General features: G+C 61.5%; 2 protein-coding genes across 13 annotated transcripts in view; one reads left to right on the forward strand and one right to left on the reverse strand.

The window, feature by feature from the left end:
- Positions 1-4,610, forward strand: part of ERFL (ETS repressor factor like) — a 278,656-nt gene extending 274,046 nt beyond the window's left edge. Inside the window, exons 2-5 of one of the 2 annotated variants that reach the window (XM_032323137.1) lie at positions 2,339-2,573; positions 2,888-3,083; positions 3,189-3,306; positions 3,662-4,607. In XM_032323137.1, the coding sequence (XP_032179028.1) occupies positions 2,339-2,573; positions 2,888-3,083; positions 3,189-3,306; positions 3,662-4,110 (998 nt within the window). In that variant the 3' untranslated portion in view covers positions 4,111-4,607. Of the gene's footprint in view, positions 1-2,338; positions 2,574-2,887; positions 3,084-3,188; positions 3,307-3,661 lie in introns of both variants that reach the window. The other variant, XM_032323136.1, reaches the window with a different exon arrangement.
- A 221-nt stretch (positions 4,611-4,831) lies between these two features.
- Positions 4,832-23,355, reverse strand: ARHGEF1 (Rho guanine nucleotide exchange factor 1). Of its 11 annotated transcripts, none has more exons than XM_032323121.1 (32): positions 23,341-23,355; positions 23,160-23,248; positions 18,269-18,311; positions 18,097-18,180; positions 17,529-17,642; positions 15,473-15,571; positions 15,246-15,288; positions 14,806-15,052; positions 14,352-14,381; positions 13,991-14,090; positions 13,747-13,843; positions 13,638-13,673; positions 13,346-13,483; positions 12,642-12,747; positions 12,109-12,120; positions 11,339-11,506; positions 10,909-11,054; positions 9,361-9,507; positions 8,963-9,045; positions 8,617-8,742; positions 8,401-8,515; positions 8,185-8,285; positions 7,906-7,983; positions 7,611-7,686; positions 7,372-7,539; positions 6,803-6,890; positions 6,605-6,691; positions 6,260-6,330; positions 6,080-6,166; positions 5,599-5,762; positions 5,403-5,505; positions 4,832-5,194 (listed from the first exon to the last, which is right to left on the reverse strand). In XM_032323121.1, exons 3-31 carry the CDS (start codon positions 18,296-18,298, stop codon positions 5,422-5,424), a joined length of 2,925 nt encoding a protein of 974 aa, XP_032179012.1. In that variant the 5' UTR covers positions 18,299-18,311; positions 23,160-23,248; positions 23,341-23,355; the 3' UTR covers positions 4,832-5,194; positions 5,403-5,421. The 11 variants fall into 11 exon arrangements, with proteins under 11 accessions (XP_032179012.1, XP_032179003.1, XP_032179005.1 ...); XM_032323112.1 differs by lacking the exon at positions 23,341-23,355 and adding an exon at positions 20,374-20,514 and having other exon boundaries at positions 23,160-23,312; XM_032323114.1 differs by lacking the exon at positions 23,341-23,355 and adding an exon at positions 20,374-20,514 and having other exon boundaries at positions 12,109-12,117; positions 22,955-23,312.
- Positions 23,356-23,770: the final 415 nt, after the last annotated feature.

Below are 23,770 nucleotides of genomic sequence, written 5' to 3' on the forward strand. Positions count from 1 at the left end.
CCCTAATGAAAAACTTGGCTAAAAACTTCACAGCCAGCTGTCCCTGCCACTTGCCTGCTGGGACATGAGGGTCTTTGGAGGGTGGGGGAGGTATCGGGGTCCAAAACAGGCAGGATTCAGGGGTCTGAGGTCCTGGGGTCCCGGCTGCGTACCTCTCAGCCTGCTCCTGCCCAGGACCTTCGGGCAAAGAGAGGCGAGGAGACTGGAGATGGCCAGGCACTGACGGAGCAGGGGCGGGGACCATGGGGGAACGGGCCAGGCGCAGGTGGACAGACAGGGACTGCCTGGGCAGGGGGACATGGAGACATGGCCCAGCCCGCTGGAGCCCTGGGAGAGAGGACGGACGGCCTGCTCAGAAGTGGACACCCAGAGCTGGGGATGTGGACAGTAAGACTGGCTTGGATGTGCCAAGTCACACGCCCCTCAGACGGGCAGTGTCTGCGCCAGTGCATTGTGTGTGCGTGCACGCACGCGGACGGGCAGTCTGTGCCTGCTTCTATGTGGGGTCTCAGAATGTGTCCCTATGTCATGCTTTGGAGCTTCTGGAAGAAGGGGTCACACTGGGAGAGTATGTCTGCGCGGCGTCAGTCTTTGTGTGAGCTGCTGTGCCTGTTTGCACACACACGGGAGGCTACCTGGGTGTCTCCGCGCTGGGCAGGTGGTGTTTCTTTGGGATGTCTAGCATGCTTACGTCTCAGGATTGGCGGAGTGGGGGTGCCAGCTCGCCAAGTACGTCCCTGCCTCCGTGGGGTGAGGCGCTTGCTGCTGTTACTTCCGGGTCTGGGCTGGGGTCCAGGATGGGGGTTTTGGTGGGCTTTGGGCTGGGTGGGTAGGTGCCCCCAGGCCTGTGTGTGTGTGTTGGGGTATGTGTGTCAGGAGGTTTCTTGCATCTGTGTTTCACTGAGTGTGATGGACTTTGGGGGGTCGTCATAATGTGTGTGTGTCTGTGGGCTGAGGTGGGTCTTCTCGAGTGTGTGTCAGCAGGTACAATGTACCTGGGGATGTGTGTTTGAGGACAGATGGTGGCTCCAGACTGGAGTGTGTATCTGCGCGTGTGTGGCCAGTTGTGTGGTGTCATCTCTGGGGTTGCCTCTTCCTCACTAGGATGTGTTCCGGGTGTGGAATGTGCCAGAGCTCGTGGGTTGATGGAGCTCTGTCTCCTGGAGTAAGAAAGACCCAAAATGGGCCTGAGAAAAATTATCCTTTCAGGGAGGAAGCTGCCTGGCCTTTGAGCCTTTGGCAGGGGAGGCACTAGCACCCAGGGACACACCAGGCAGCCCAGGTGGGACCCTGCTGCTCCTTGCCTCCCACCCCTGAAACTCTAGTCGGCCAGAAAGGGCAGGGATCTGCCCTGGGCATGCACAGCACATAGGTCACGTGGCTGCTCTCCCAGCTCAAGCTTAGTTCCTTCCGGGCTAATCCTTCCATCCCCATGTCTGGGCCTGCGGTCTCTGAGGCAAAGGGGGACAGGTGTGGTGTCACCCCATGTGTGCCTGTCAGGCAGACACTTGTCTTGATGCCACACTGGTAGCTGGGCCTTCATGGTCCTATGCGTCTCCTGACGTGGCAATGTGGTTAGTGGGGCCCTGTTCTGGGGGGCCCGGAGGGCCTGCCTTGGCGGCACGTTGTGTGTGAGCTGCCGCACCCCACTCTGCTGCCCCCCCGTGGGCCGTGGTGTCGCCAGGCGCCCCTGGAGTGTGAGTGGACGTCTGTGGGACCTGTGCGCTGTGGGTGTCTGCTGACGCACGGGCGCTCAGAGTGTTGGAGCACAGACGTGGGGGGGGGACATGGGACATGAAAGGTACGAACGTGCAGACAGGCCTGGACGTGGCAGCCTGTGGTCAGTGGAGGGCGTCAGGGAGAGATGGAGCGGGGGGGGGGGCACGGATTGGGGGGCCAGGGCGTGGGAGGAGGGGAGACAGCAAGACTGAGGGTATTCCCAAGAGCAGGCGAGACCAGAGGCCTCCTGGGGCTAGGCTGGAGGGGGCAGTAGAAGGGCTGTGGATAAGGAGGGGTGCCGCTCCCGGGGCCTCCCCACACTCTACCCCCAGACCCCGAATGTGGGCGAGTTGTGCCAAGGTAGAGGAGGAAGCTGCAGGTGCTACTCCGGGCTCCCTGGACAACGGAGTTCTTTGCCACTATTTGGACAATTTGGGGCCTGGACGCTACCTGGGGTAGAGAGAGTGGGAACTGGTTCCCTAAAGATGGCTGAAGCTGGGCAGCTGCTCCTTGGAGACCAGGATTCAGGGGGGCCTCCTGGTTCCCAAGTCCGCGGGGGACCCAGAGCCTTGGACTTAGCGTCCTGACCCGGGGCCACTCCCCTGCCTCCCGTCCCCAGGGTTTGCCTTCCCGGACTGGGCCTACAAGCCGGAGTCGTCCCCTGGTTCGAGGCAGATCCAGCTGTGGCACTTTATCCTGGAGCTGCTGCAGAAGGAGGAGTATCAGGGGGTCATCGCCTGGCAGGGGGACTACGGGGAATTTGTCATCAAGGACCCTGACGAAGTGGCTCGGCTCTGGGGCATCCGCAAGTGCAAGCCTCACATGAATTACGACAAGCTGAGCCGGGCCCTGCGGTGAGGAGGGGCAGGGGGAGGCTGGCCCTGGGGGTTTGCTCTCGGTCTGCCAGGGCAGAATCCCTGGGCTCCCAAGGCGCAGGGATCTCCGTGGGGTAGCTCCTGTGATTACCTGTGAGAGGGAGGGACTCGAGAAGGAAGGCCAGAAGCCAGGATCCCAGCCCCTGCTTCACCCCTGCCTTGCTACTGGGTTAAGGGACTTCTGTGAGCCTCAGTTTCCCTGCTAGTGCTCTGTGCACTAATGAGTCCGGGGTGCCCTCTTTACCTCCCTCGGTGCCCCTCCCCAGCATCCCCTGTCCTCCCTCTCCCCACAGCTACTACTACAACAAGCGGATTCTCCATAAGACCAAAGGGAAGAGATTCACCTACAAGTTCAACTTCAGCAAAGTCGTACTTGTCAATTACCCACTGTTGGATGTGGCAGCAGCCACCACGGGCTCCCCACTTTTGCTGACCCCTGGTCCCTTTGGGGGGACGCCTGGGCCAGATGCTCCTCCCCTTACCCCCGAGGTGAGTTAGGACACTGGGGTCCCCGAACTGGGGGTTTGATGCCCTCTCTCCAGCCCTCAACCCAGCCGGTCTAACCTGTGAGGCCTCCCTCGCCTCCCTCTGCAGACACTGCAGACCCTGTTCTCGGCCCCTCGCCTGGGAGAGCCAGGGGCCCGGGCGCCCCTGTTCCCTCCTGAGACAGACAAGCTGCGTCTGGACAGCCCTTTCCAGTTCCTGGGCTCTGGTAAGGGCCTGCGGGTGTGGGTGCCGGTTTGCGGGGGGCACGCTGCCCGTGTCTGAGGGAAGAGGATGGGGAAAGATGGGGAAAGGAAGGATGCAGGAAGGAGGCCCAGGGCGAGGCTGCGTGTGTGCCTGTGCTTAAAGGCCACAGGAGGACTTGGGGAGAGGGAGGAGAGAAACGGGGGCAGGGACAGGCTGGGAGAGGGGCTCTTAGGTGACAAAGGACTGGAAAAACCAGGTGGGGGTGGAGAGTGGGCAGACGCCAGGTAGGAGACACAATGGGCAGACCTTGGCAGACAGCACAGGGTGGGGGCACCTTCCCACGGTGTGCCCAGTCTGACCCACCCCGTGTTCCCCAGGTGCCACTGGCTATTCCAAGCCCCCCAGCCTGCTGGGTCCTTACAGTCGCGCCTTCCCAGACTATCCCTGGAACTTTAACCCGTATCTCACCGGCCCCTTCCCCAAGCTGCCCCCTTCTCTGTACCCCCCGCACTTCTACCCTAACCCTCTGGCAAGTACCCTGGGCCACCTGCCCTCAGCAGGGGCCGGGGGAGGCCCTGCAACTTCACCCCTCCTGGCTGCGGCAGGGGAGGCCCTGGGTCCTGAGCGCCCCTCAGGCCTGGCAGCAGCCCCTCGCCTGGCGCTGCCAGGAGCCAGGGGTCCGGAGGCCACACTGGGTGGGAAGGACGACAGCGACTCGGAGCTGGAAATCACGGATGTCAGCGGCTGCAGCTCTGACAGCGAGGGCGATGAGGGCCTCCCTGTGCCCCCCAAGGCCAAGGCAAGCAAAGCGGGGAGCGGCAGCTGAACCCGTGTGGGGTGAAGGGTTCCACCAGGGTGGGGGTTGGGCAGCCACTCATGCCTGGCCTGGCCTACCCTCGATGTCCCGCCCAAGGCCGGGGACCAGCCCTCGACCCCCTCCCAGGACCGGGCACTTGGCTGCCCACCTTCTTCCCTCACCCCAGGCTGGGGTCTCCCCTCCCCTGTCCAGAGAGGGAGGGAACATGACGGTGATGGCCTCGAGCCTCCTGCCCAGGCTTGTTTGAGGGGGGTCCCCGCCTGGCCCCACTCCCAAAGTGCAATATGGCGCCCAGCCTCTCCTGCCCACCCGCCCCCCCGTGCTGTGCTCTGTGTGTTTGTGCGGCTGTGTCTCCCCTTGTGCCGGCCCCAGTCCTGACCCCCTCCCCACACAAGCCCCCTGGGACAGGGAGCTCAGAGCAATAACCCCGCCCCTAGCCCCGCCCAGGAGGGCCCCCTCCCCACCAGCTCCCCACAACCCCCACTAGCCACCTCCAGAGAGTTTACTACAAAAATAAAAGAACGGAAAGGAGCGTGAGCTGTGCAGGATCCGGGCGTCACGGGTGAGTTGGGGCTTGGGGTGGGAGCATCAACTGGGGAGTCGCTGGCAAAACCCAAGAAGGAAGGACTGGACAAAGGCAGTGGGACAGACCCGGGAAAGTGATGCCAGTCAGTCGTGGAGGGCTCCAAACCCACTCCAGGGCCCCCACCCTACCTCACAGACACAGAGCTCTCCTTAGATAATATATATTAAAAAATAAACCTCCAATTCAGGGTATAAAAACAGAGCAAAGGCACTTGGGGGTGGGGAATGGAGGGGTGCCCCCCCCCCCCGGCAATACTGTGATGGCCCGGGGCATGGCAGGGTCATTGTGGTCCCCCTGGGAAGGAAGCCCTGAGTCCCCCAAGCAGAAGACAGGAGGGAGAGAAAGCCCAGGCCACGGGAGGTTGCCGGGAGGCAGTGATCCCAGCGGGGGCCCCCCCAGGCACAGCCCCCCCGCCCCGGCAGCCCAGCTCCCTCTCCTCAGGCCCTTGGGGTGGAGATGCGGTGGCAGCTGTGCGGTGGCAGCGGGTGGCCCTCAGTCTTGCAAGGCCTGGGGGATGTAGGAAAAGGGAGATGGGGAGAGATGAAGAGAAAGGGGGAGGGAGGGGGAGGGGGAGGAGGAGGGAAGGGAGAGAGAAGGGTGCAGGAGGTGGAATGGGGACAGGCAGGGAGACTGAGGCAGAGGGAGAGAGCAGCAGGGGCTGCAGAGAAGGGAGCCGCTGACACGCCCACTCTGGTCCCTCCAGTTCTCCACTCACCTGCCTGGGGCCAGGAGCCTCAGGTACAGCCAGGCTGGGGGGCAGCGTTCTCCCCGAGCTGAGATAGGAGGAGTCGCAGGCGACAAAATTCCTCCTCCACCTCCTGGTTGGAGAGTCCGCAGTGAGAGGGGTCCCTCCATGGAGTCTGGAGTCGGCTCCATCTCCCTGCACCCTGCTCCTCCCCCCAGGGTGCCACCTCCAGCTGTTTCATGGTCTCCTCCAGGCTGAGCAGCTTCTCCCGAATCTCCTGGGTCTGGTCCTGGCTCTGGGAGCCGCCCCCTGGCACCCCATCCCCTTCACGGGGAGGCCCTGCCCCGCTGTCTTCCTCCGAGGGAAACAGGAGCTGCTTCAGGGACAGCACTGGCAGGGACAAGGGAACAGAGTCAGAAGAAGGGCTGGGAAAGAGGCTGAAGGCTGGCAGCGGGGATCCCAGAGGGGAAGGTGGGGGCCAGGCTGCAGGTGGGGCTGGGGGACGTGAAGGGGTGCAGAAGAGAGGCAAGGAACACAGGGTGGAGGGCATCCAGGGAGAGGCTGAACAGAAGGTCAAGGGAGGGACAGAGGCTGTGGCAGGAAAAGGCGGCTTGGGACCACTGAGAGTGTGATGCAGGCCGGGCACGCTGGGCCTGGGCAGGAGGCAAGCTGGGAAGGGGGGCTAGAGGCAGCCCCCCGCGGCCTACCTTTCTCCAGGGCCTTGGCAGCGAGCTGGCCCTCGGGGCCGGGCCTGGAGTAGGGCAGGAGCATGCTAAGGATCCTTTCTGTCCGGCCTGGGCGGGAGGCAGAAGCCGGAGCGGGTGTTCAGCGGTTGCTGGGCCTCCTCATGACGCCCGCCCCCCTCGGCGCCCCCTGCAAAGGCTCACCATCCGTTGTGGGCATCTCTCGGCCACCACCGTTGCCGTTCTCAGAGCTGCTGAGCAGGGGCTCTCGGGTGCTGGGGGGAGGAAGGACTAAATGATCTCACAGCCCTGGCCCTGGGGAGGGGGTGGCAGACAGACAGCGGCGGGGCGGGGGGGGGGGGGGTGGAGTGGGGTGGGGGGTGGGGCACAGATAAAAAAGTTGAGGCTGGGAGATGGAGACAGAGGAGCCTGGGTAGGGGCCGGAGAGGCTGTGGTGGTGGCACACGCACACACAGACACAGAGAGACACACACACACACCCGGAGCTCAAACTCCCCGGCTCCTCAGGCCTCCACTGTCCTCCCTCACCTGCTCGGGCTGGGCCGGGATTTGGAGCGAGAGGCGGGAGCGGGGACCTTCAAGGATCCAGCAGTCTCGGTGATGAGGGAACACCAGCTGGGGAGACAGGTCAGCGCCCCCAGGGCAGGCAGTCAGAGCCCCCAGATCCTACGCCGGAGCCTCCCACCCCCCAGCCTGGGCCTCCTCATCCACCAGAGCCACCCTTACTTCTTCCGTTCCGACACGGTCTGGGCCACCAGTTCATAGATCTGTGCCTCCTGGTCCCACGTAAAAAGGACATAAAAGGCTTTGTGATCTGTAAGAGGAGGGAGGGGGCGTTCAGAGCCAAGGTTACCCCCATGTGCCCTCCCCTGAGTGTGGGCTAGAGGCTGGGGCAGCCCCTGCTTGCAGTGGCCTCGGGCTCCCACAGCTCACGCCATCCCTCACGTGCCTTGTCCCAAGGCCTCCATCTCACACCCCTTGTCCATCAGGGAGCAAATCCCCAATTTGGCTTGCCCCACAGACCCCTGGAGCTGCTGATGCACCTCTGCAAAGCCCCAACTCTGTCTCCCCCACCCCCGTTCCCCTATGGTCCCCAGGAGACAGCCAGGGGGCATCTCCCAAGACTGATGAGAGCAGGCTGCTCCCTGCAAACCCAGGGGAGCTGCCGGGCTCCCTTCTTAAGACTCACAACACTCCTGGTCCCTTGGCTGCCTTCTTCGCCTCTGCTGGGGTCCCCTGGCGCCCCCCCCCACGTGCTCCCCAGCCCTCCAGGACGGTCACCGCCCACGCCTCACCAGTGGCCACCTCGCGGGTGATGGCAGACGTGAGCCGCAGCACCGGCCGCAGCATGGTCTTGCCGTCGGGTGTGGGTGTCAGCGTCCGACTGTGGGACTTGAGCAGCAGCCGCTCGTCCTGGCGCTGGAGCAGCAGCAGCAAGTCATCCAGCAGCAGCACGTGGACCTCTGCAGGGCAAGGCCCAGGCTCAGCAGCTGCCCCTACCCCCTAGCACCCCGCCCCCGGCCCCCACGCTCACCCACAGCCTTGTCCTTCGTCACCCGCCACGTCAGCGGGCCCTCATGCACAAGCTTCTTCTTGGTGATGTCCAGGTTCTGGAGGCAGGAGGGCGTACCCGGTCGGCACAGGGCACGGAGGGGAGGGGAGGGCAGGGGTCAGGAGGGGCAACCGGCTGGGACTGAAGAGGGGCTCTGGGCGGAGGGGTGGGGTGGCTCTCCTTCCTAGGGTGCATTAGCAGAGAACTCCAGGGGCAGGAGGGGCAGGGCTGCCGGAGAGCAGGGGAAGGCCGGGGAGGGCAGGGCCGGCAGGGCCACCTTGAACTCGCTCAGCATGGGGTCGCTGCTCTGACGTAGGTGGGACAAGTCCAGGCGCTTCTGATAATCCTTGAGTCGCTGCCGGTGGGGGGGGGGAGGGAGAGTCATGGGGAGGACCCGAAGGCCGTGGCTGACCCACAGTGACCCTGAAGGGGACAAGCCGAGGGCAGGGCCTGGCCTCCAGAGAAGGGGCCCTGAGATAGACAAGACAAAGGCCCGCCCAAGCCCCGCACATGGACACCCCATTGCCCTGGGGCCCACAGCCATGGCCAGGCATACCAGCAAGTCCTCCATGTCGCGCACGGCCTGATTGACGTGGTGCAGAATTTCTCGGCAGCACTCAGCTGCCAGTTCCACTTTCTCTCGTTCCGCCGGCTCTTCTGTGGCAAAGGAGAAGCAGGCCCTGGTGACCCCGAGCCGGGAAGCTCCTGGCCCGCCCCGCCCCCACGCCGCGGAAGCTGGGGCCCTGCGCTGTGGGGCCCGGCATGCTGGCACCTGTGTTCTGCCCGATGCTCTGGAGGAGCAGTGGGTACTTGGTCAGACGCTGCATCTCCGTGGGGATCATATCCTTCAGCTGCAGGCGGCGGCACCGGGGGCGGCTCTCAGCCTCCTGCGGGCAGAGTGTGCTGAGTGGCCCAACTGGGGGCACGCGGCAGGAACTGCGACACCAGCACGCCTCCCCCCACCCCCAGACCCTGGCCTCCCCCTCACCTGCACAAAGGCACAGAACCGAGGCTCCTTGCGCTGCTTGGCTTTGAGCTGCTCTAAGGCAAATGACTGGCGGCTGCAGAAGCGGGAGGAGATTTTCTGGAACCAGCTGCCTTCGGCACCATCAAACTACAGCGAGATTCAGGCCAGGGAGGGTGTCTCAGGTGGGATTGGGAAGAGCCGGGCCTCATATGGGAAGAGCAGCCTAGACAGGCGCCTGCAGTGAGCGGCCCAGACCCCGGGGTCTTAATGGGAGAGGGGCTTGAGACCGGCCTCCCTGGGCCTGGATTCCAGGTCCCTGGCTGGAAAGAGGGGACCCCAGGGGGAGGCAGGGGCTGGGCACCCTCACCCGAGCCAGCAGCACGTCTCCAATCTCCTCAATGAGGTAGCCACTATCCTGCCTGAGCTTCATCAGTCGATCGAGGAACAGGGCTGTGGAGAGCGGTGAGGGAAGGGAGCACTGTCAGGGCCCGAGCCACAGTGCGCAGAGCTGAGTGGGAGGCGGTGGTCAAGCTGCAGGTGTTGGATCCTGGGGGCCAAGGGGCTGCCACCCACCCGATGCCATGCCCTTGTTGATGTGCCCTGGGAATATGAGCTCTGGGGGGTCCAGGGCTTCCCCCAGGGCTAGAAAGGAAGCTGCCTGTGCCAGGCACTCAAGGAGAATGTGCTAGGCTCTGGTTGAGCCACTGAGGCCTTGAGGAGGGAGCCGGCAGCGAGGCGCACAGCGGGCCACAGCCCTGCACTCACAATGCACCTCGATGAGCTCGTCCAGGCTGGGGAAGATGTTCTGGAGCTCCTCCAGGGAGAAGAAGCCCCCTTCTGCCATGGGCTGGTAGAAAAGGTCATGCAGCACCCGGAGCATGCGCACATGGGCGGCCTCAGTCACCAGCAGCTCTGCGGGAGCAGGAGGCACGGTTGGGAAGGGTGCGGGGGGTGGGGGGTGCACAGTCTCAGAGGCAGGCTCAGGGTTGGGGGACAGGGATAACTCTCCCTGGGTGGAATCATTTGCCCCTGAACCAGCCACTGAGGATTCCTTATCCCACTGCTGGTGTCCCTTGGCTGCGGCAGCCAGCCCGGGTGACCAGTGGTCCCCTGTGCCTGGAACCCATGCCTTTCCCCGAACATGGGATTGTCAGTGCTACACCTGGGAAAATTCCAGGTGAACTGGGATGAGCTGGTCGCACCACCACCAGCAAGCCTACGGCTGTGTGTAGCATCCAGCAAGTCCCTTGGCCTTGTTTTCTGGAACAATGATAACCCTTTACACATACGTTGATAGCCTTGGATCCAGGGAGCCCCCCTCCCCCTACCGCCGCGAGGGAGCATGCCTGGGTTTCAGGGGCCCCAGGAGTTCCTGGAGACAATAAACGCACAATTCCATGTTAGGAATATTTTTCTGATGAGGGAAACGGCTGTGCTGTCCACTATGATACCACTAGCCACAAACAGTCCTTCGGATTTTAATTGAAATGAAATACAGTTCTGTAGTCAGTGGTACTTGTCACATTTCAAGTGCTCAACGGCCATTATGCAGCTGGTGGTAACCGTGCTGGGCAGCACAGAGGCTGTGAGTTTTCATTATTCCAGAAAATTCTACCAGATAACACTGCTTTCTATTTGGCTCGTATCCTTAGAAGGATCTGGAACACAAGAAGTATTCCCCTATGGCCCTAGAACTTCCGAATGAGTTCCCCTCTTACTATTAAGCAACGTGTAAATAAAACTTCTAAACCAGAGCTTCCAAAGAAGTGTTCTACTTTTGCCAAACGCCCACCCCATACCCAGTTCGAGATCGCAGAGAAGAATCAACACAGAAAGGATACTTCCATCATCTCCCTGCCCAGAAGCAAGCGCTGAGGATACACTGAGTATCTTCCAGAACTTGTTCCCATGGCACTGCTTTTGCCTCTGAACAGTTAAGTCCACACTGGAATGTTCTTACCTGGCCCCCCACCACATTAAACACTTCCCACGAATCCCCTCAGCTCCATGACCATCTTTTGAGGTGGGAACTATTACTTCCCGAATAAGGAAACAAAGATTTCCTCGAGAAATACAACGTCATGTGACCCTTCCAGCTCTTACCAGCTCTGCCCTGCACTAGGAAAAAAACTCGCAGCAAACGTCACTTTGACAGCTGACAGCCACATTCCTGTTCCACGCGTGGCTGTTCCACGATGTATGTGACAAATGGCCCTCGGTGGTAACAGGCTGCCTTCAAGTCCGGCCCATGGCGCACAGAGATGGCAGCACCTTGTCCCTTCGCCAGAACTGGGTGGCGTCCCCCTTACTCACCACTGATGACCTCCTGCCGCTTCACCTGGCTCTTGGGCAGGCTGTGCAGGGTGCCAAGGGGGACAAGCTCCCGCCAGCCAGGGGGCTCTTCTGGTTCTATTTCTAGTCCTGACCGTGCCGGGTCCCCTTCGTCTCCAGGCTCAGGGCTGTGAGACAGAGGCCTTGTTAGGGCCCCAGCTTGGGGCATCCCTGGGAGGAGACTTCCATTCCTAGTGTCCAAGCCCCACCCCCCCACCCCCAGCCTGCCCCATGGCCTTGGCATTCAAGGCCTCCAGAGCAGGCCCCAAATCTCTAAGTAAGAAGAGTCCCACCCCTCTCCTGTGACCTCAGTGTCCAATACGCAGTTCTCTCTAACTCTGGCAACAACCCCTCCCCCACCATCCTCCTGACTCTCCAGGCTGCCTCAGTAGATGGGGGAGGAATGACCTACGTGGCTCGTCGGGTAGGGCCAAGCACGGCTGTGGCAGAGCTGGGGTCCATGTCCACGTCACTCCGGGAGCGGCCCCCACCCCGGCCCTTAGCCCCGAGGCTGCCCCGGGAAGGCCGGCGGCGGTCACTCACCCGCAGGCTCTCCGAGCGCCCCAGACGCCCCGATAGCCTGGACCCGGAGGTCAAGGACAGAGTCAGGCAGAGGCCAGGACAGAGACAGGGAAAGACCAAGACAGGGACAGAGACAGGGAGAGACCAAGACAGGGACAGGTGGGAGAGACCAGGACAGGGACAGAGACAGGGAGAGACCAAGACAAGACCAGAGGTGGGGATATACCAGGTCAGGGACAGACAGGGAGAGACCAGGACAGGGACAGACGGGGACCAGGGTAGGGGAGACCAGGACAGATACCAAACATGCAACAGAAGAGAGGAGAGAGTCAGAAGGAGCAGTGGAACTTGGGACTTTGGGCTGTTGGGGCACTGAGGGTGGTCAAGAGGGACGGGGAAACTTGGTGGGCGTGGGGAAGGAAACCCAGTCCGGAGCAGAGGATTGACCCCTCCCTTCCCTGTGGCAAGGGGCTGGTTGGGGGGCAGAGCAGGGACGGAGGGAGGGAAGATTTCAATACTTAGCTCTTCTGCTGGGAGGGTGATGTCCCCACCCACCCCTTGCAGGGTGAAGGGGAGGGGATGGCCCATGGGGAGAGGGGAGGGGCTGGGAGAAATGGGGGAGGGGCTAGCCCTCCCCCCGCCCAGGGCCCACGGACCCACCTCTTCCATCTTCTGGGGAGAGAGGGGCACAGGGTCAGAGGAGGACCCAAATGGAACCCAACTCACCTCCCCCGCCCACCAAAGTGTCCCCAAAGCAGCGGCACAAGGACAGGCAGGGGGCAGAGCCTGCCCCCCAACTGTGAGGAGGACAGGGCCCCCAGGCTTGGAGCACAGAGGGTGGGGGCTGGAGGACAGGGCACAGGGAGGCAGGGGCGGGAGCAAGGCGCAGGGCAGTGGCTCCGAAGAGGAGAGGAGGGAATGACAACCTAAAGAAGGGATGAGGGAGGGGGCAGGAGGAAGAGGGAGGCCAGGAAGAGAAAGAGAAGAGGAGGAGGGAAAAGAGAAAGTGGAGGACGGAAAGAGGAGGCAGAGATGGGCAGAGGGAGGAGCAGGGCAGAGTGGAGACAGCTCGGGGACAGCAGGAGCAAATGGCAGCGCAACCCCGGCACACGCGGAACCTCCCCTCCTCCCCAGGGCCTGATAAGCCCCTTCCTGCTCCCCGCACCCTTGATCCCACACCCAGCCCCGGGCACCTCTCTGTGTCAGCACCCTCCTCGGTGCTCTCTGGGGGCGCCAGGGGCTCCAGGCTGGCCGGGCCCTGCGGTGGTGGGTCCCCCAGCTCTGGTGGGGCATCAACACCTGTGGGGTGGCAGGGAGAACAAAGATGGCTGCCAGGCCCTTATGGCAAGACCCCCCACCCCGGGGGCCTCGAGCTCCTCCTGTGGCGTGGGGGATGGGGGACGGACTGATAGAAGGGCCTCTGAGAACACGGCCACAGCAGCTGGGGCGAGGAACCGGGGGGGGCCACAGAACCAGGGAAGGTTCCACGTCCATTCCCTCCCTGACCCTCAGCCGGGACTTGCAGGGAGAGGATAGACCCCTTTTAGGAAGACTGAGGCTCAGACGCGGCTTCCCAGATATAACCCGACTAAGCCGCAGAGCTGGGACTTGAACCCAGAACTGGCCAAGCAGTTGCCTTAGATCCCTGGAGGGGACTGACAATATACTCCGAGAGGGTTCTGGGAAATGACACCTTGGGGGCGGATGGGAAATGTAGTCCAAGGAGGGGTCTTAAGCAGCCCCAGGATAGAGGCTGGAGCCTGAGAGGACAGCCGTGAAGCAGGTGAGCAAAGGGGGGTGGTTTCTTAATACTACTGGGGACCAAGAGCAGGGCAGGGTAAGTGGAGAACTGAGGAGGGGTGTCTCTTGGGGGCAGGGAGGCGCTCAAGAAACTCACCTGCTTCCCGGTCGGGGCTGTCTCCAGACAGAGGGTGTGGAGAAACTCCAGGGACGTCCTGCCCAGGAGCCCCGACGTTCCGGTCCCGGGAGGGCACTCCTAGGCCTCCCCTCCTTTCCGTAAGGCCTGGCTTCTCAGCTGGGGAGACATCCAGGGAGGAGGAGGGAATGAGAGCCCAACACGTCTAATCCACCGCAGCCTGCACTCCAGCCCCATCCTCCCCACAGCCCAGGAGCACCCCGACCCTCTCTCCCAGGTTCCCCCCACCCCCAGCCAGCTTCAGGACCATTACCATCAGCCTCGACTTTGAGGTGTCGGAAATCGGGGGCTGAAACGAGAGATGGGGCCGTGAGGCAGGGGTGCCGTGGGGAAACAGGGCGGGCAGAGGCCAGGTACCTCACCCTGAGGCTCGCCCCGGTTCCAGCGGGCGGCGTCCAGTAAGATGCTCAGGCCTTTCTTGGTCTTGGTTGGCTCATCTGACCGCCGATTCCCCATCATCTGAGGGAAGGAGGGAGAGTGAAGGAGGGGGCTCTCCATCTCTGAGACCGTAACCGAGCAGAATCAGACCCTGGGAGCCCAGATCACGGGGCTCCCCAGGGGCCTCTGGGGAGGGAAGCACCAGGTTTGGGTGCTCAGGGGAAGCACCTTTTTCCGGAAGAAATTCCTCCCCGACTTCTTGTCCCCGCTCTTGGTCCGCACCCCAAGGTGGCGCATGTACAGGCTGATGGCGCTGACCACAGCGGCACTGTGGGGAGGGGTCAGTCAGGGCCCCGAAATGCGTGCAGATACACACACGCCCATGGCCATGGGGGCACTGCTGTCTCCCAAGCCTTCCCCTCCGCATTCACTTCTTCACTTCCCACCCCAGCCCCCCAACCGGTTCCAGGTGAGTGTCTGAGGAAGGCAGAGAGGGCTCCAGAGGACAGGGCCCCAATCCCCAGTCCTCCTCCCTGGGGCCTGGGGGACTAAATGCCTCTCCTGCCGTTCTCTCTGCTTCTCTCATCACCTCTTTTCCTCATCGGGAGAGATGGTGTGTCTGCAAAAAGAAGGAAGAAGTTTGCGACAAACTTGCTAAGCCTGGATCCCTGTCTATACAGCACAGGTGCCCGGGGTGCTGCCCCTTAGATGAAGGAACAGAGAGAGGCGAGGCGGAGAGGGAGAGGGCCACGGCTACAGGGAAGGAGGAGCACAGCGGAGAAGAGCGTCTCTTGAGAGCTCGGAGCGGCAAGGACAGGACCCAAGCACCAGGCCCAAACACAAGACCATGGAAAGCCCTGGAAACTGGGAGGGTACCCCAAAGCTGGGAAGAGACAACACAAAACCAGCTGAATTACAAATGCCAGGGCTGGGGAACCCAGAAGGCAGGGGAAGAGCCCAAAGGTTAAGAAATGAACCCTGAAGCTGCAGGGACCCCACCCCCACCCCCACGCCAAGCTGGGGAGCAGGCAGGCCCCACTCACTGCATCTCCTCCAGGTGGGTCAGTAGCCGCTCGGCCAGGTGCCGCTCCCGGGCCTCAAAGCTGGCACGGTCCCGCCCAACCCAGGCCTCCAGTTGGGTCAGGTCGTGCTCCCAGGGTGTCATGCCCATGAGCCGCTTGGAGCGGAAGTCCTCCAGCAGCCGGCTGACGGTGGCCTGCTGGTTCTGCACCACGTCATGCACGAAGTGCCGCTGGACATCCTCGGAGAGGAGGTCGGGTCGCGTGCGGTCTGCAGGGACATGAGCAGGGGGTTGCTCCCACCCACCCTCAGACCCCTGACGGGTGCGCTTCCTTGGGCTGCCGGGGCCAGGGGTGAGGACAGGAGTCTGAGCTGTCCACGGGAGCAGGGGAGTGTGGCTTCCCACCCCAGGGCTCCCCTGCCGGACACCCCTCCCTCACCCACAGTCCCCTTCTCTCCTTACCGAGTTCAAAGGAGACAGTGGGAGGGACCGGCACTCGCAAAACCTGCTCAGGCCAGAGAACAGGGTGAAGGTGAGGACCAGGGCAGAGATGGGGTCACCACAGCCCAGGTGCCTGCTGGGAATGATGGTTTGAGGGGAAGGAGCTGGGGAGGGAGGGCCAGGTGGGCACCGAGTCTCCCCAGGACCAGGTTGTGGGGGGATTGGGGCCCCTCAGAGGTGTCTCTCACCGCAGTCTTGTCCAGGAAGCTATGGTAGAAGTCGAGGAAGGCCTTCTTGGCCTCTTTGGGACCCAGGGAAGCCAGCATGTCTGCGTGCAGGCAGCAGAGCTGGGGAGACAGAGAGCATCACGTGTCCTCTCCCTCCCAGCCCCAAACCACATTCTCCCTTGAAAAGCTTGAGGCTCACGTCTTCTGGTTAAGAGCTCCCTGGTATCTACCACCCCCACACCCAGGCCCTTGCCTCCCTTGGCCTCCCTGGGGGCCAGTGTGACCATTTGCTCATTTTCTATCCTGTGAAGTGGCTATGGTTTGGTTTCCTGCTGTCTCCTACTACACTGAGAAGCCCGGGGCCTGTAGCGTGCTGTTCTAACCCTTGGTCCACGTTCACCTGGTCAGTCGTGATCACTGGTTGTTATTGCCTTTTATAGATGAGAACACTGGGCTCAAGTAGCTTGCCCCAGGTCACGATGCGACTTACTTAGTGGCAAAGCTGGGGTTAGAACTTAGAAAGCCTGTTCCCCTAGAACCCACAGCCTAGAAAGACTGCAAAAACCTGAGGGACACACGTGTGTATGTATGTGAGATAGAGGGAGGGAGGTTCTGGCTCATCGGTGCCCCAGAGAGGCCCCGAGCACAGTGGGGGCTGGGCAAATCACCAGGTGGACCAGTGGGGCTCACTCATTCATTCACCACTCATCCCCCGAGCTCGCCTGCCCTTCAGCCCCATGCTGGGCAGTGCCGGCACTGCGCTGCCTGCTCCCACCCGTCTTGACTCCTGGGGTCTCTCGTTGGGTAAGGAACACAGTCTGTGTGCCAAGGCCTTACCCTAGTAGGGGTAGGACTCTGTTTTCCTGCCATAAACACTTCCAATCTCTGCACACCCCCAAACTCCATGACAAAACCCCACAAGAGGCCCATAGGAAGCAGCCCAGGGCCACAGCTATCTCCTGGCTGCCTGCCCAGCTGATGAGGCAAGGGGGCTGCAGCAGGCCAGAGTCTGAATGCTGGGGGCCACCCGGGTCACCTCGGCTAAGCCCCCGGCTCTGGCTGGGCTTGTTTCCACATCTGTAAAAGGACATAGCAGTCAGCACCCTCCCTGGGCTGAGTTCAGGAGCCCAAGTTCTAGAAAGCTCAGGCTCGCTAGGGGGACCTCCTTGCCCAGAGGGGCACAGCCTCCATTTACAGGGGAGGGGCAGCCACTCTTCTGGAGAGAAGGCATTTTCCCGATTTCCTGCCCATTTTTGAAGCTCTGGGGTCAGTCAATGCACCCCTCCTTCTTGGAGCCCTGGGCATCCCAGCCCAGCAGCTCTCTCATGTCTGGCTGGGTGGGGATGTACCCTGTTGTGCACTTCTAGTCCGGTCCAGTGCTCCGGGCTACACCCTAGCTGCAGCCTGGGCTGGGCCACCCTAGGTCTCCTTGCGACGAGGACCTTGTCCCCAGAGCACCCCCCTCCAGCCTGTGCAGTGGCATCTTCCTTCCTGAGTCACGCACTGGGCTCTCTAGACCTTACAGGGCAGCATGGCTGCCCCTGACAGGGCCCAGGAAATTTCTGCCTCTTATCTGGGATAGTGAGTTCTGCTCGCTCTGCTCTGCGTGCTGCTTGTGGTGGTTCATTGTTTCTGGGGCAGCCAGACCTGGGAACGCCAGGGGCTTCCCTCCCACAGCCCTGGGCCCCGAACGATGGACAGGTGGCCCCTGCCGAGGCCACAGAAGAGGATTCCACTTCCAGGGTCAGCGGGAGGGGCCATGGATGGGTGACACAACCACTGGCAGGGAACAGGGGTGGGGAGCCCGGGGCTCTGCTGGCTTCTGGGGTCTCCACTGCTCTCTGCCTGACCCAGCTCTGAGTACCCTCCCCCCTGCACTTGCTCGATTTGACGGGGCACCCGCAGTCTTGCCAGGGTCGCATGCCTAGCACTCTGGCTCTCTCTTCTAGATCTCACGCTGTGTGCTCTGGATCTGTTTCCTGGACCCTCCCAGCTGGGCTTCTCTGGCCAGTCTCACTGAGCGGGGTGGCCAATCCGGGTCTCAGCCCTCCCTCTGCCCACGCAGCCCCGCCCTCACCAGGGGTCCCGGTTCAAACTGCAAGGCCACGTGCTGCAGAAAGGCCATGAGGTGGGCAGGCCGCCGCTTCACCTGCTCCAGGCTCTGGAACTGGCTGTTGTGCTCCTCTGTGTTCTGAGGGCGGAGAGCGAGGCGGTGAGACAGTGGGGAGCAGAGCGGCACCTTGGGCTTGACCTCTCCCCTCCCCGGCAGCAATGACACCGTAATAGCTGGGACTGGGGCTGGTGTCAGGGACAGCAGATGAGTCAGCGGTACAACGGCAGGTTATGAGGACAAGCATTAGCATGGGGAATAGGGATCGGTGCTGCGATTAAGGGGGGCGGTGAAAAAACCCGGGGCTAGAGTTAAAAGGGTGGGAGTCCACGCTATAATGGGACACCAAGGATGGGGTGGGAGGGAACAAGGATTGTGGTACCCAGATTACAGAAAGAGGGACAGGCAGTGAGAGGAGGTGGGGGCCAGCATCCCACGGGGGACCTGAGGAGGAAGGGGACACTGAGGATGGGACTTGAGGGCTGGGGCCCACGGAGGCTGGGACAGAAGCTTTTCCACCCCATCTCTCCCTCACCGTCTCCAGCTCATTCTCAAAATCCTCATCCTCAGCCCCAATGATGCTGACTGGCACCAGGCCAGGCCGCGGTGGTCCTGGGGCCTATGGAAGAGGAGGGATGGCTTCAGCTGGGGGTGCAATGCCAACTCACAGCCCCCCAGTCCCCTGCCCCTAGGCTCTCTCCACTCACCAGCCCGCGGGCGATGTCCTCTGCCTCCATGGGCTCCACAGGGCTGAGGAACAGGAGGGGCCGTGGTTAGTGGGGGCAGGAGACAGTGGCACAGGGTGGTTACTCACAGATTCCTGGCCCAGGTGTGAAGGTGAGTAAACAGCGTCCCCCGCCCCAAACCCGGCCTCCACAGCTCAATGGGGCCTCTGTGTGGCGACAAAGAGCCCTTCAGAGGCTAGCCAGGGCGGGGAGCCCAAGAACAGGGAGCCTTGGGAGGGTGGGGGAAGCGATGGAGGCCCAGGAGCCGGGGTCACTAAGAGAGCTGTGGCCATGAAAGCCTGTAATTTGGGGTCTCTAATGGGGAACAGGCTGGGGGCCTGGACTCCTGGGTCTGAGGGAGGAGGGGCTGAGGGCCTGGACTCCTGGGTCTGAGAGAGGAGGGACCGGGGACCTGGATTCCTGAGTCTGAGGGAGGAGGGAGCAGCAGGTTAGGTCTGAGAAAGGAGACCTGACTCTTGGGTCTGAGGGAGGAGGGGCTGCAGGTTGGTCTGAGAAAGGACAGGCTGGGAGCCTAGATTCCTGGGTCTGAGGGAGGAGGCACTGGGAGTCTGGGCTCCTGGGTCTGAGGAAGGAGGGGCTGGGGGCGGGACTCCTGGGTCTGAGGGAGGAATGGGCTGCAGATTGGGTATGAGGAAGGAGAGGCCAAGAGCCCAGACTTCTGAGTTTGAGGGAGGAGGAACTGGGGGCCTGGACTCCTCGGTGTGAGGAACGAGAGGCCAGGGACCTAGACTCCTGGGTCTGAGGGAGGAGGGATTGGGGGCCTGGACTCCTGGGTCTGAGGGAGGAGAGGGCTGCAGGTTGTGTGTAAGGAAGGATAGGCTGGGAGCCTAGATTCCTGGGTCTGAGTGAGGAGGCACTGGGAATCTGGGCTCCTGGGTCTGAGGGAAGAGGGCGCTGCAGGCTGGGTCTTAGGGAGGCAGGGCCTGGGGGCTAGCAGAGTTGGGAAGGTTAAAGGAAAGGTAGAAAGGAGATAAATGGGGTGTGTGGGGGCTGCTCTCCTAGATCTGACAGGCTTGGGGCCGGATGTTGCCTCTGAACCCACCAGCCCCACTTCCTGTGACAGGAAATCTAATGGCAAATCCCCCAACCCCCAACTCTCTCCACATAAGAAAACAAAACTCTGAACCTCTTTCCAGAGAGCCAGAAGTCGCTTTCCCTCGGGGACCTGGTATCTTCCCCTGCTTCCAATCCCATAAAACAAGGGATGGTCCTTAGCCAGCTCATCCCCAAGGTATGTCTGTCTCCCCTGCCCTGCCTCTATCTGTCCCTCTGGCTCTCCTTCCGTGGCCAGCTATCTGTCCTCTGGCTGTCTGTCCCTTGAATGTGCTTGAAGTCTTTGCCTCTCTTCTCCTGGTCTCCTTCCCTCTCTCCCTCCCTTCAGACCTGTCTCCCTTTCCCACCATCTCTGGCCTCCGTCCCCCTCCACCACCCCGCCCTAGCTTCCGTTGCTGTCTCTCTCTCTGTCAGTGTCTGTCTTCCCACATCTGGTTCTGCAGCCACCTGAGTCCTCGAGTCACTGTGTCATGCACTGTCTCTCTCTCTCCCCGGCTCTCCCATCATCTCCCTTAGAGTCTCTGCTTTCCTGTGTCTTCCTACCACCATCTTCTCGGTCCTTAATTAGTCTGACTAATGCCACCAGAGCCCATGTCAGGCGGGAAGGAGGTGGGGAGGGGTGGACCAGTGGAGTGGTGAGGGGAGGGGAGGGGGATCCCCCCACAACCCAAAGCTATTTCCAGCCCCGGTTGCCTGAGGCTCACCCTTCTGCCTCCTCCACAGGCCTCCTCCCTAGCACTCAATAAACGGTGGGTAGGATTTTGTTTATGACCATGAAACAGTGATGCTTTCTGGAGTGTCCTGTGGAGTGTCCTCTGTCATCCCATGGGTTCCCCAGAGCACACGACATTCCCTTTCTCTTCCATAGAGTGCCTCTGTCCACCTCCAAGCTCGGGTGATTTAAGATTTGAGCATTGTTAAATCTTCACGTAAATAAACTTGCAAGCCGGCACCAAAAAACAAAACAAAAAAACCCCACAAAAGCAATTATTTATTACAAAAGCTAAACTTACCTAGCACTTAACAGTGTGCTAGGCATTGCTCCAAGTGCTTCTCACATCTGAACTCACTCAAGCTCACAACCACACGCACCCCATACAATTAGTACTCCCGTTGGAGACAGAAAACCTTCACCAGGCCACCGGCAGCAACTTCTGGAAAACATGACCACACACATCGAAGGTCCATGCTCACCCCACCGGGGGAGCAGCGGGGGGAGGGGGGGTTCAACAGAGGTAGGGAGATTCCAAAAAGCGCAAAGGAGAGGACACATGTCATGTGAGCAAATGCTCAGGGCCAGGCAGGCCCCAATCATGCACCTTATGCCTATTACCTCTGCATTCGGAAACACGAAACAGTGGCTAACCGTTAGTGTGCACTAAGTGTCATAAAGTATATGCCAGGCATAGCATTATTGCTTTACAGGTATTAACACACTGAATCCTCTAAATGACCCCTGGAGGTCAGTTTTATAACTATTTTCATTTTACTGAGGCACAGCTCTTAAGAGACAGAGTGAGGATTCAGATCCAGGTGGTCTGACTTCAGAGTTCACACATTTAACTATGAGAATGTGCTCCTTCAGAGCACGCGGAATCCCACCGCCCACCCCAACCTTAGGAAACTAACATCTGAACCGAAGTTGAGGCACATCTGATCCCTTGATGGTGTCTGGGGAAGTCAGAGGTCTGTGGGCACTGTGACAGGCAGGAGTGCGGGCTGCTGCTCAGGCTGCTCCACAGAGGCTTAGGGCTCAGAAAGCATTCTGGAAGGGAAGGTGTGGGGTTGGCTGCTTAGAAGACAGACGGTGAGGGGGTACCACAAAGGGTATTCACACACTGAGGCTGTCAGTTGGGTTTGTAGGCAACTGAAAAAGCCAACGGTCCAGCAGCAGAGACACTGTGTCCATGGGACTGGGGGTGGTGGCGGTCGGGGAAAGTTTAGAAGGTTCTTAGAGGTGTGGGTCTTAGAGCAAAGCAGGCACCAGTTGGGGACTGTATGGGCACCTGGATTCTGTGCAAGGTTTGTGGTCTATAAGACACTGAGCAGATGACCCGGGTCCCCAAGAACCTCCGGAAGCCGTAAACAACTAAAAATACAGAGTAGTCAAGGTAAGTTCACAAGGGGCCCTTGGAAAGTGTAAGGCTCCAGATTCTCTTCTATTGGCAAGTTCAAACAAGTGGGTCTACACGGAGGATCACACCGGATCATGATTCCGTAGGTAAAGCAGCCAGTCTAGGGGACCTATGGAGACTTAAAACGGGAGCAAAATTCTATAGGCGCATGTGGTGGTCCCAAGACCCAGGATTCTAGGGGGTGATACTGACCGATGGGGACCCCACATCTGTAAGAAGCCGAGTTTCCAGGGGTGGGTAGCAGGAAACTGGTGGGCCTGTTGGAACTTGTAATTTATATGGAACGTGGGGCATCTATACGAGCCCCAAATCCTACGTAGGACGTGGCGGGTCTACGCGGGCCCCAAATCCTACTACAAGGGACGTGGCGGGGCGCACGGCCAGGGATGATGGGGCGGACCTGCGGAGTCAGGATCTGACGCCCGCCGGGGGCCGCGTCCCTCACCTGCTCCTGGTCGTAGGAGAATCCACCACAGCAGCCAGAACCGAAGTCTCTGCGCGCCGGCTCCAAAGTCCCCCACCCCCGCCTCCGAGTCGCTCTAGCTGCCCCAGCGTCTACCTTTGCTTCCAGCTCCACTCCTCCCGCTAGCCGCTCTAGCCTAGCCGCTGCCCGGTTCCTATCCGGGAGACTCTACTCCTCCCGCCGGCCGCTCTAGCGCTCCACTGCGCCACGCTGGCCAGAAAGGGCCGCTCTGGCCTGCCTTGGAGGGCTGGCGTTTCCGTATCTCGACTGCCCCTGTCACTCTACCGTGCCCCGCCCCCCGCCCCCGCCCCCCCAGCCAGACTACAGAGTCCTTCCAGCCCCCCCGGCCCAGGGCTCAATCCCAGATCTCCGAGTCGCCCCTGGCCCTTAGTCTCCGGCCTGGGTTCCCCACCCTATCTTGCCTTCCTAACTCCGGAAACAGCTGAATTTCCAAGGCAGACACTAATATTCCCGGCACCCCCACCGCCCCGGCCGCACACTTTGCCGGGACTGTAAAGCGAAACTCCTGGGTGCCATGGTACCTTTCCCCCTGACATGCAGTGTCACCTGGAAAAAGTAATTACTTCTTCCCGAGACTCAGTCTTCCCGCCTGTACAATGGGGGAAGATCTCCAGCTCTGTCATCTACAACCCGTCTCTCAGGGTATATAATTAATGGCCCAGAAAAAGGGCTTTCCCAAAAATGCTTTCAAACGCGCTCTGCAACTTCCAGCTTCACAGGGGCCTACGGTGCAGTTATTGACGTTTTTCCTTTTCGGTGGCCCTAAAGCATGTGGGGTTGGAGGACGGTACTTGAAAGCACCTGCAAGTTCAAATCCCAACTCCACTCGGTCTCACGGTGTGTGGACCCGGGGACGAGTCGGTTCCGCTCCCTAAGCCTCAGTTTCCCCACCCGTACAATGGGAGTGAACATCCGTCCTCCGCTGGACAGTTGCGAGGCTTTGACCCCGGCCTTGCACCCCTCATCCCCACTTACTGGGCACTCGGCAGGTGTTAGTTCTCCTCTCTTTGCTCCCCTTGACAGATGGGTTAACTGAGGCCCACGGAGGGGCGGCCGCTGGCTCTGAGGGGCGCCGAGGAGGCCCCAGCACGGCCGGCAGCGCCCCGGCCCCCTCCCTCCTCCTCTCCACTTCCCCTGGCAGCCTAGGGGCGGGAGGCCGGGCGGGGCCGGGACCGTGTACCTGGAGTCCGGCGGGGAGGTGACCGGCGGGGTGCCCGAGGTCGGGCTCGGCGATCCCGGGCCCTGCGTCCCGGCTCCCGCTTCCTGGCTCTGGCGGGGCAGGAAGTTGGGGCGTTTTTCCGGAGGCCCCCGCCCCGCCGCCCCTCCCGGCTTCCTGCCCGCGCCCCGCGCCCGCCCGGCACCTCCGCTTCCTTCCCCTTCTCTCAGCCCGCCGGGCCCCTCCTTCCCCGCTCGCCGGGGGACCAGCCGGCCCCGGCCCCGCCCCGGCCCCGCCCCGGCCCCGCCCGGCTCCTCCCGGCTTTGTCCGTCTGTCTGTCGGCGGGTCGCGGGCTCCACGCTTCTCGCCTCCACCCGGTGTCCACTATCGCCTCCCCGGCGGGATGGGGGCCGTCTCGCCGCAGCCTCCCCTGCTTTCCGTCTGGGTCTCCTGGTCTTCCTCTCTCTCTTTACCTCGCTGTGTGCGTTTCTGTCCGCGTCCCTTTCTGTCTGCCCCTCTGGCCCTCCTTTCTCCGTGGGGGGTCTTTTCCTCCCGCTCGCGGGCCCTGCTTCTCCGCGCTGTCCCTCCCCTCTGTCGCATCTCTTGTTTTCCCTTTTCCGGGTCTCAGTATCTTT

This window comes from Mustela erminea, chromosome 19 (assembly GCF_009829155.1).
Source record: "Mustela erminea isolate mMusErm1 chromosome 19, mMusErm1.Pri, whole genome shotgun sequence".
Classification (NCBI taxonomy): Eukaryota; Metazoa; Chordata; class Mammalia; order Carnivora; family Mustelidae; genus Mustela; species Mustela erminea.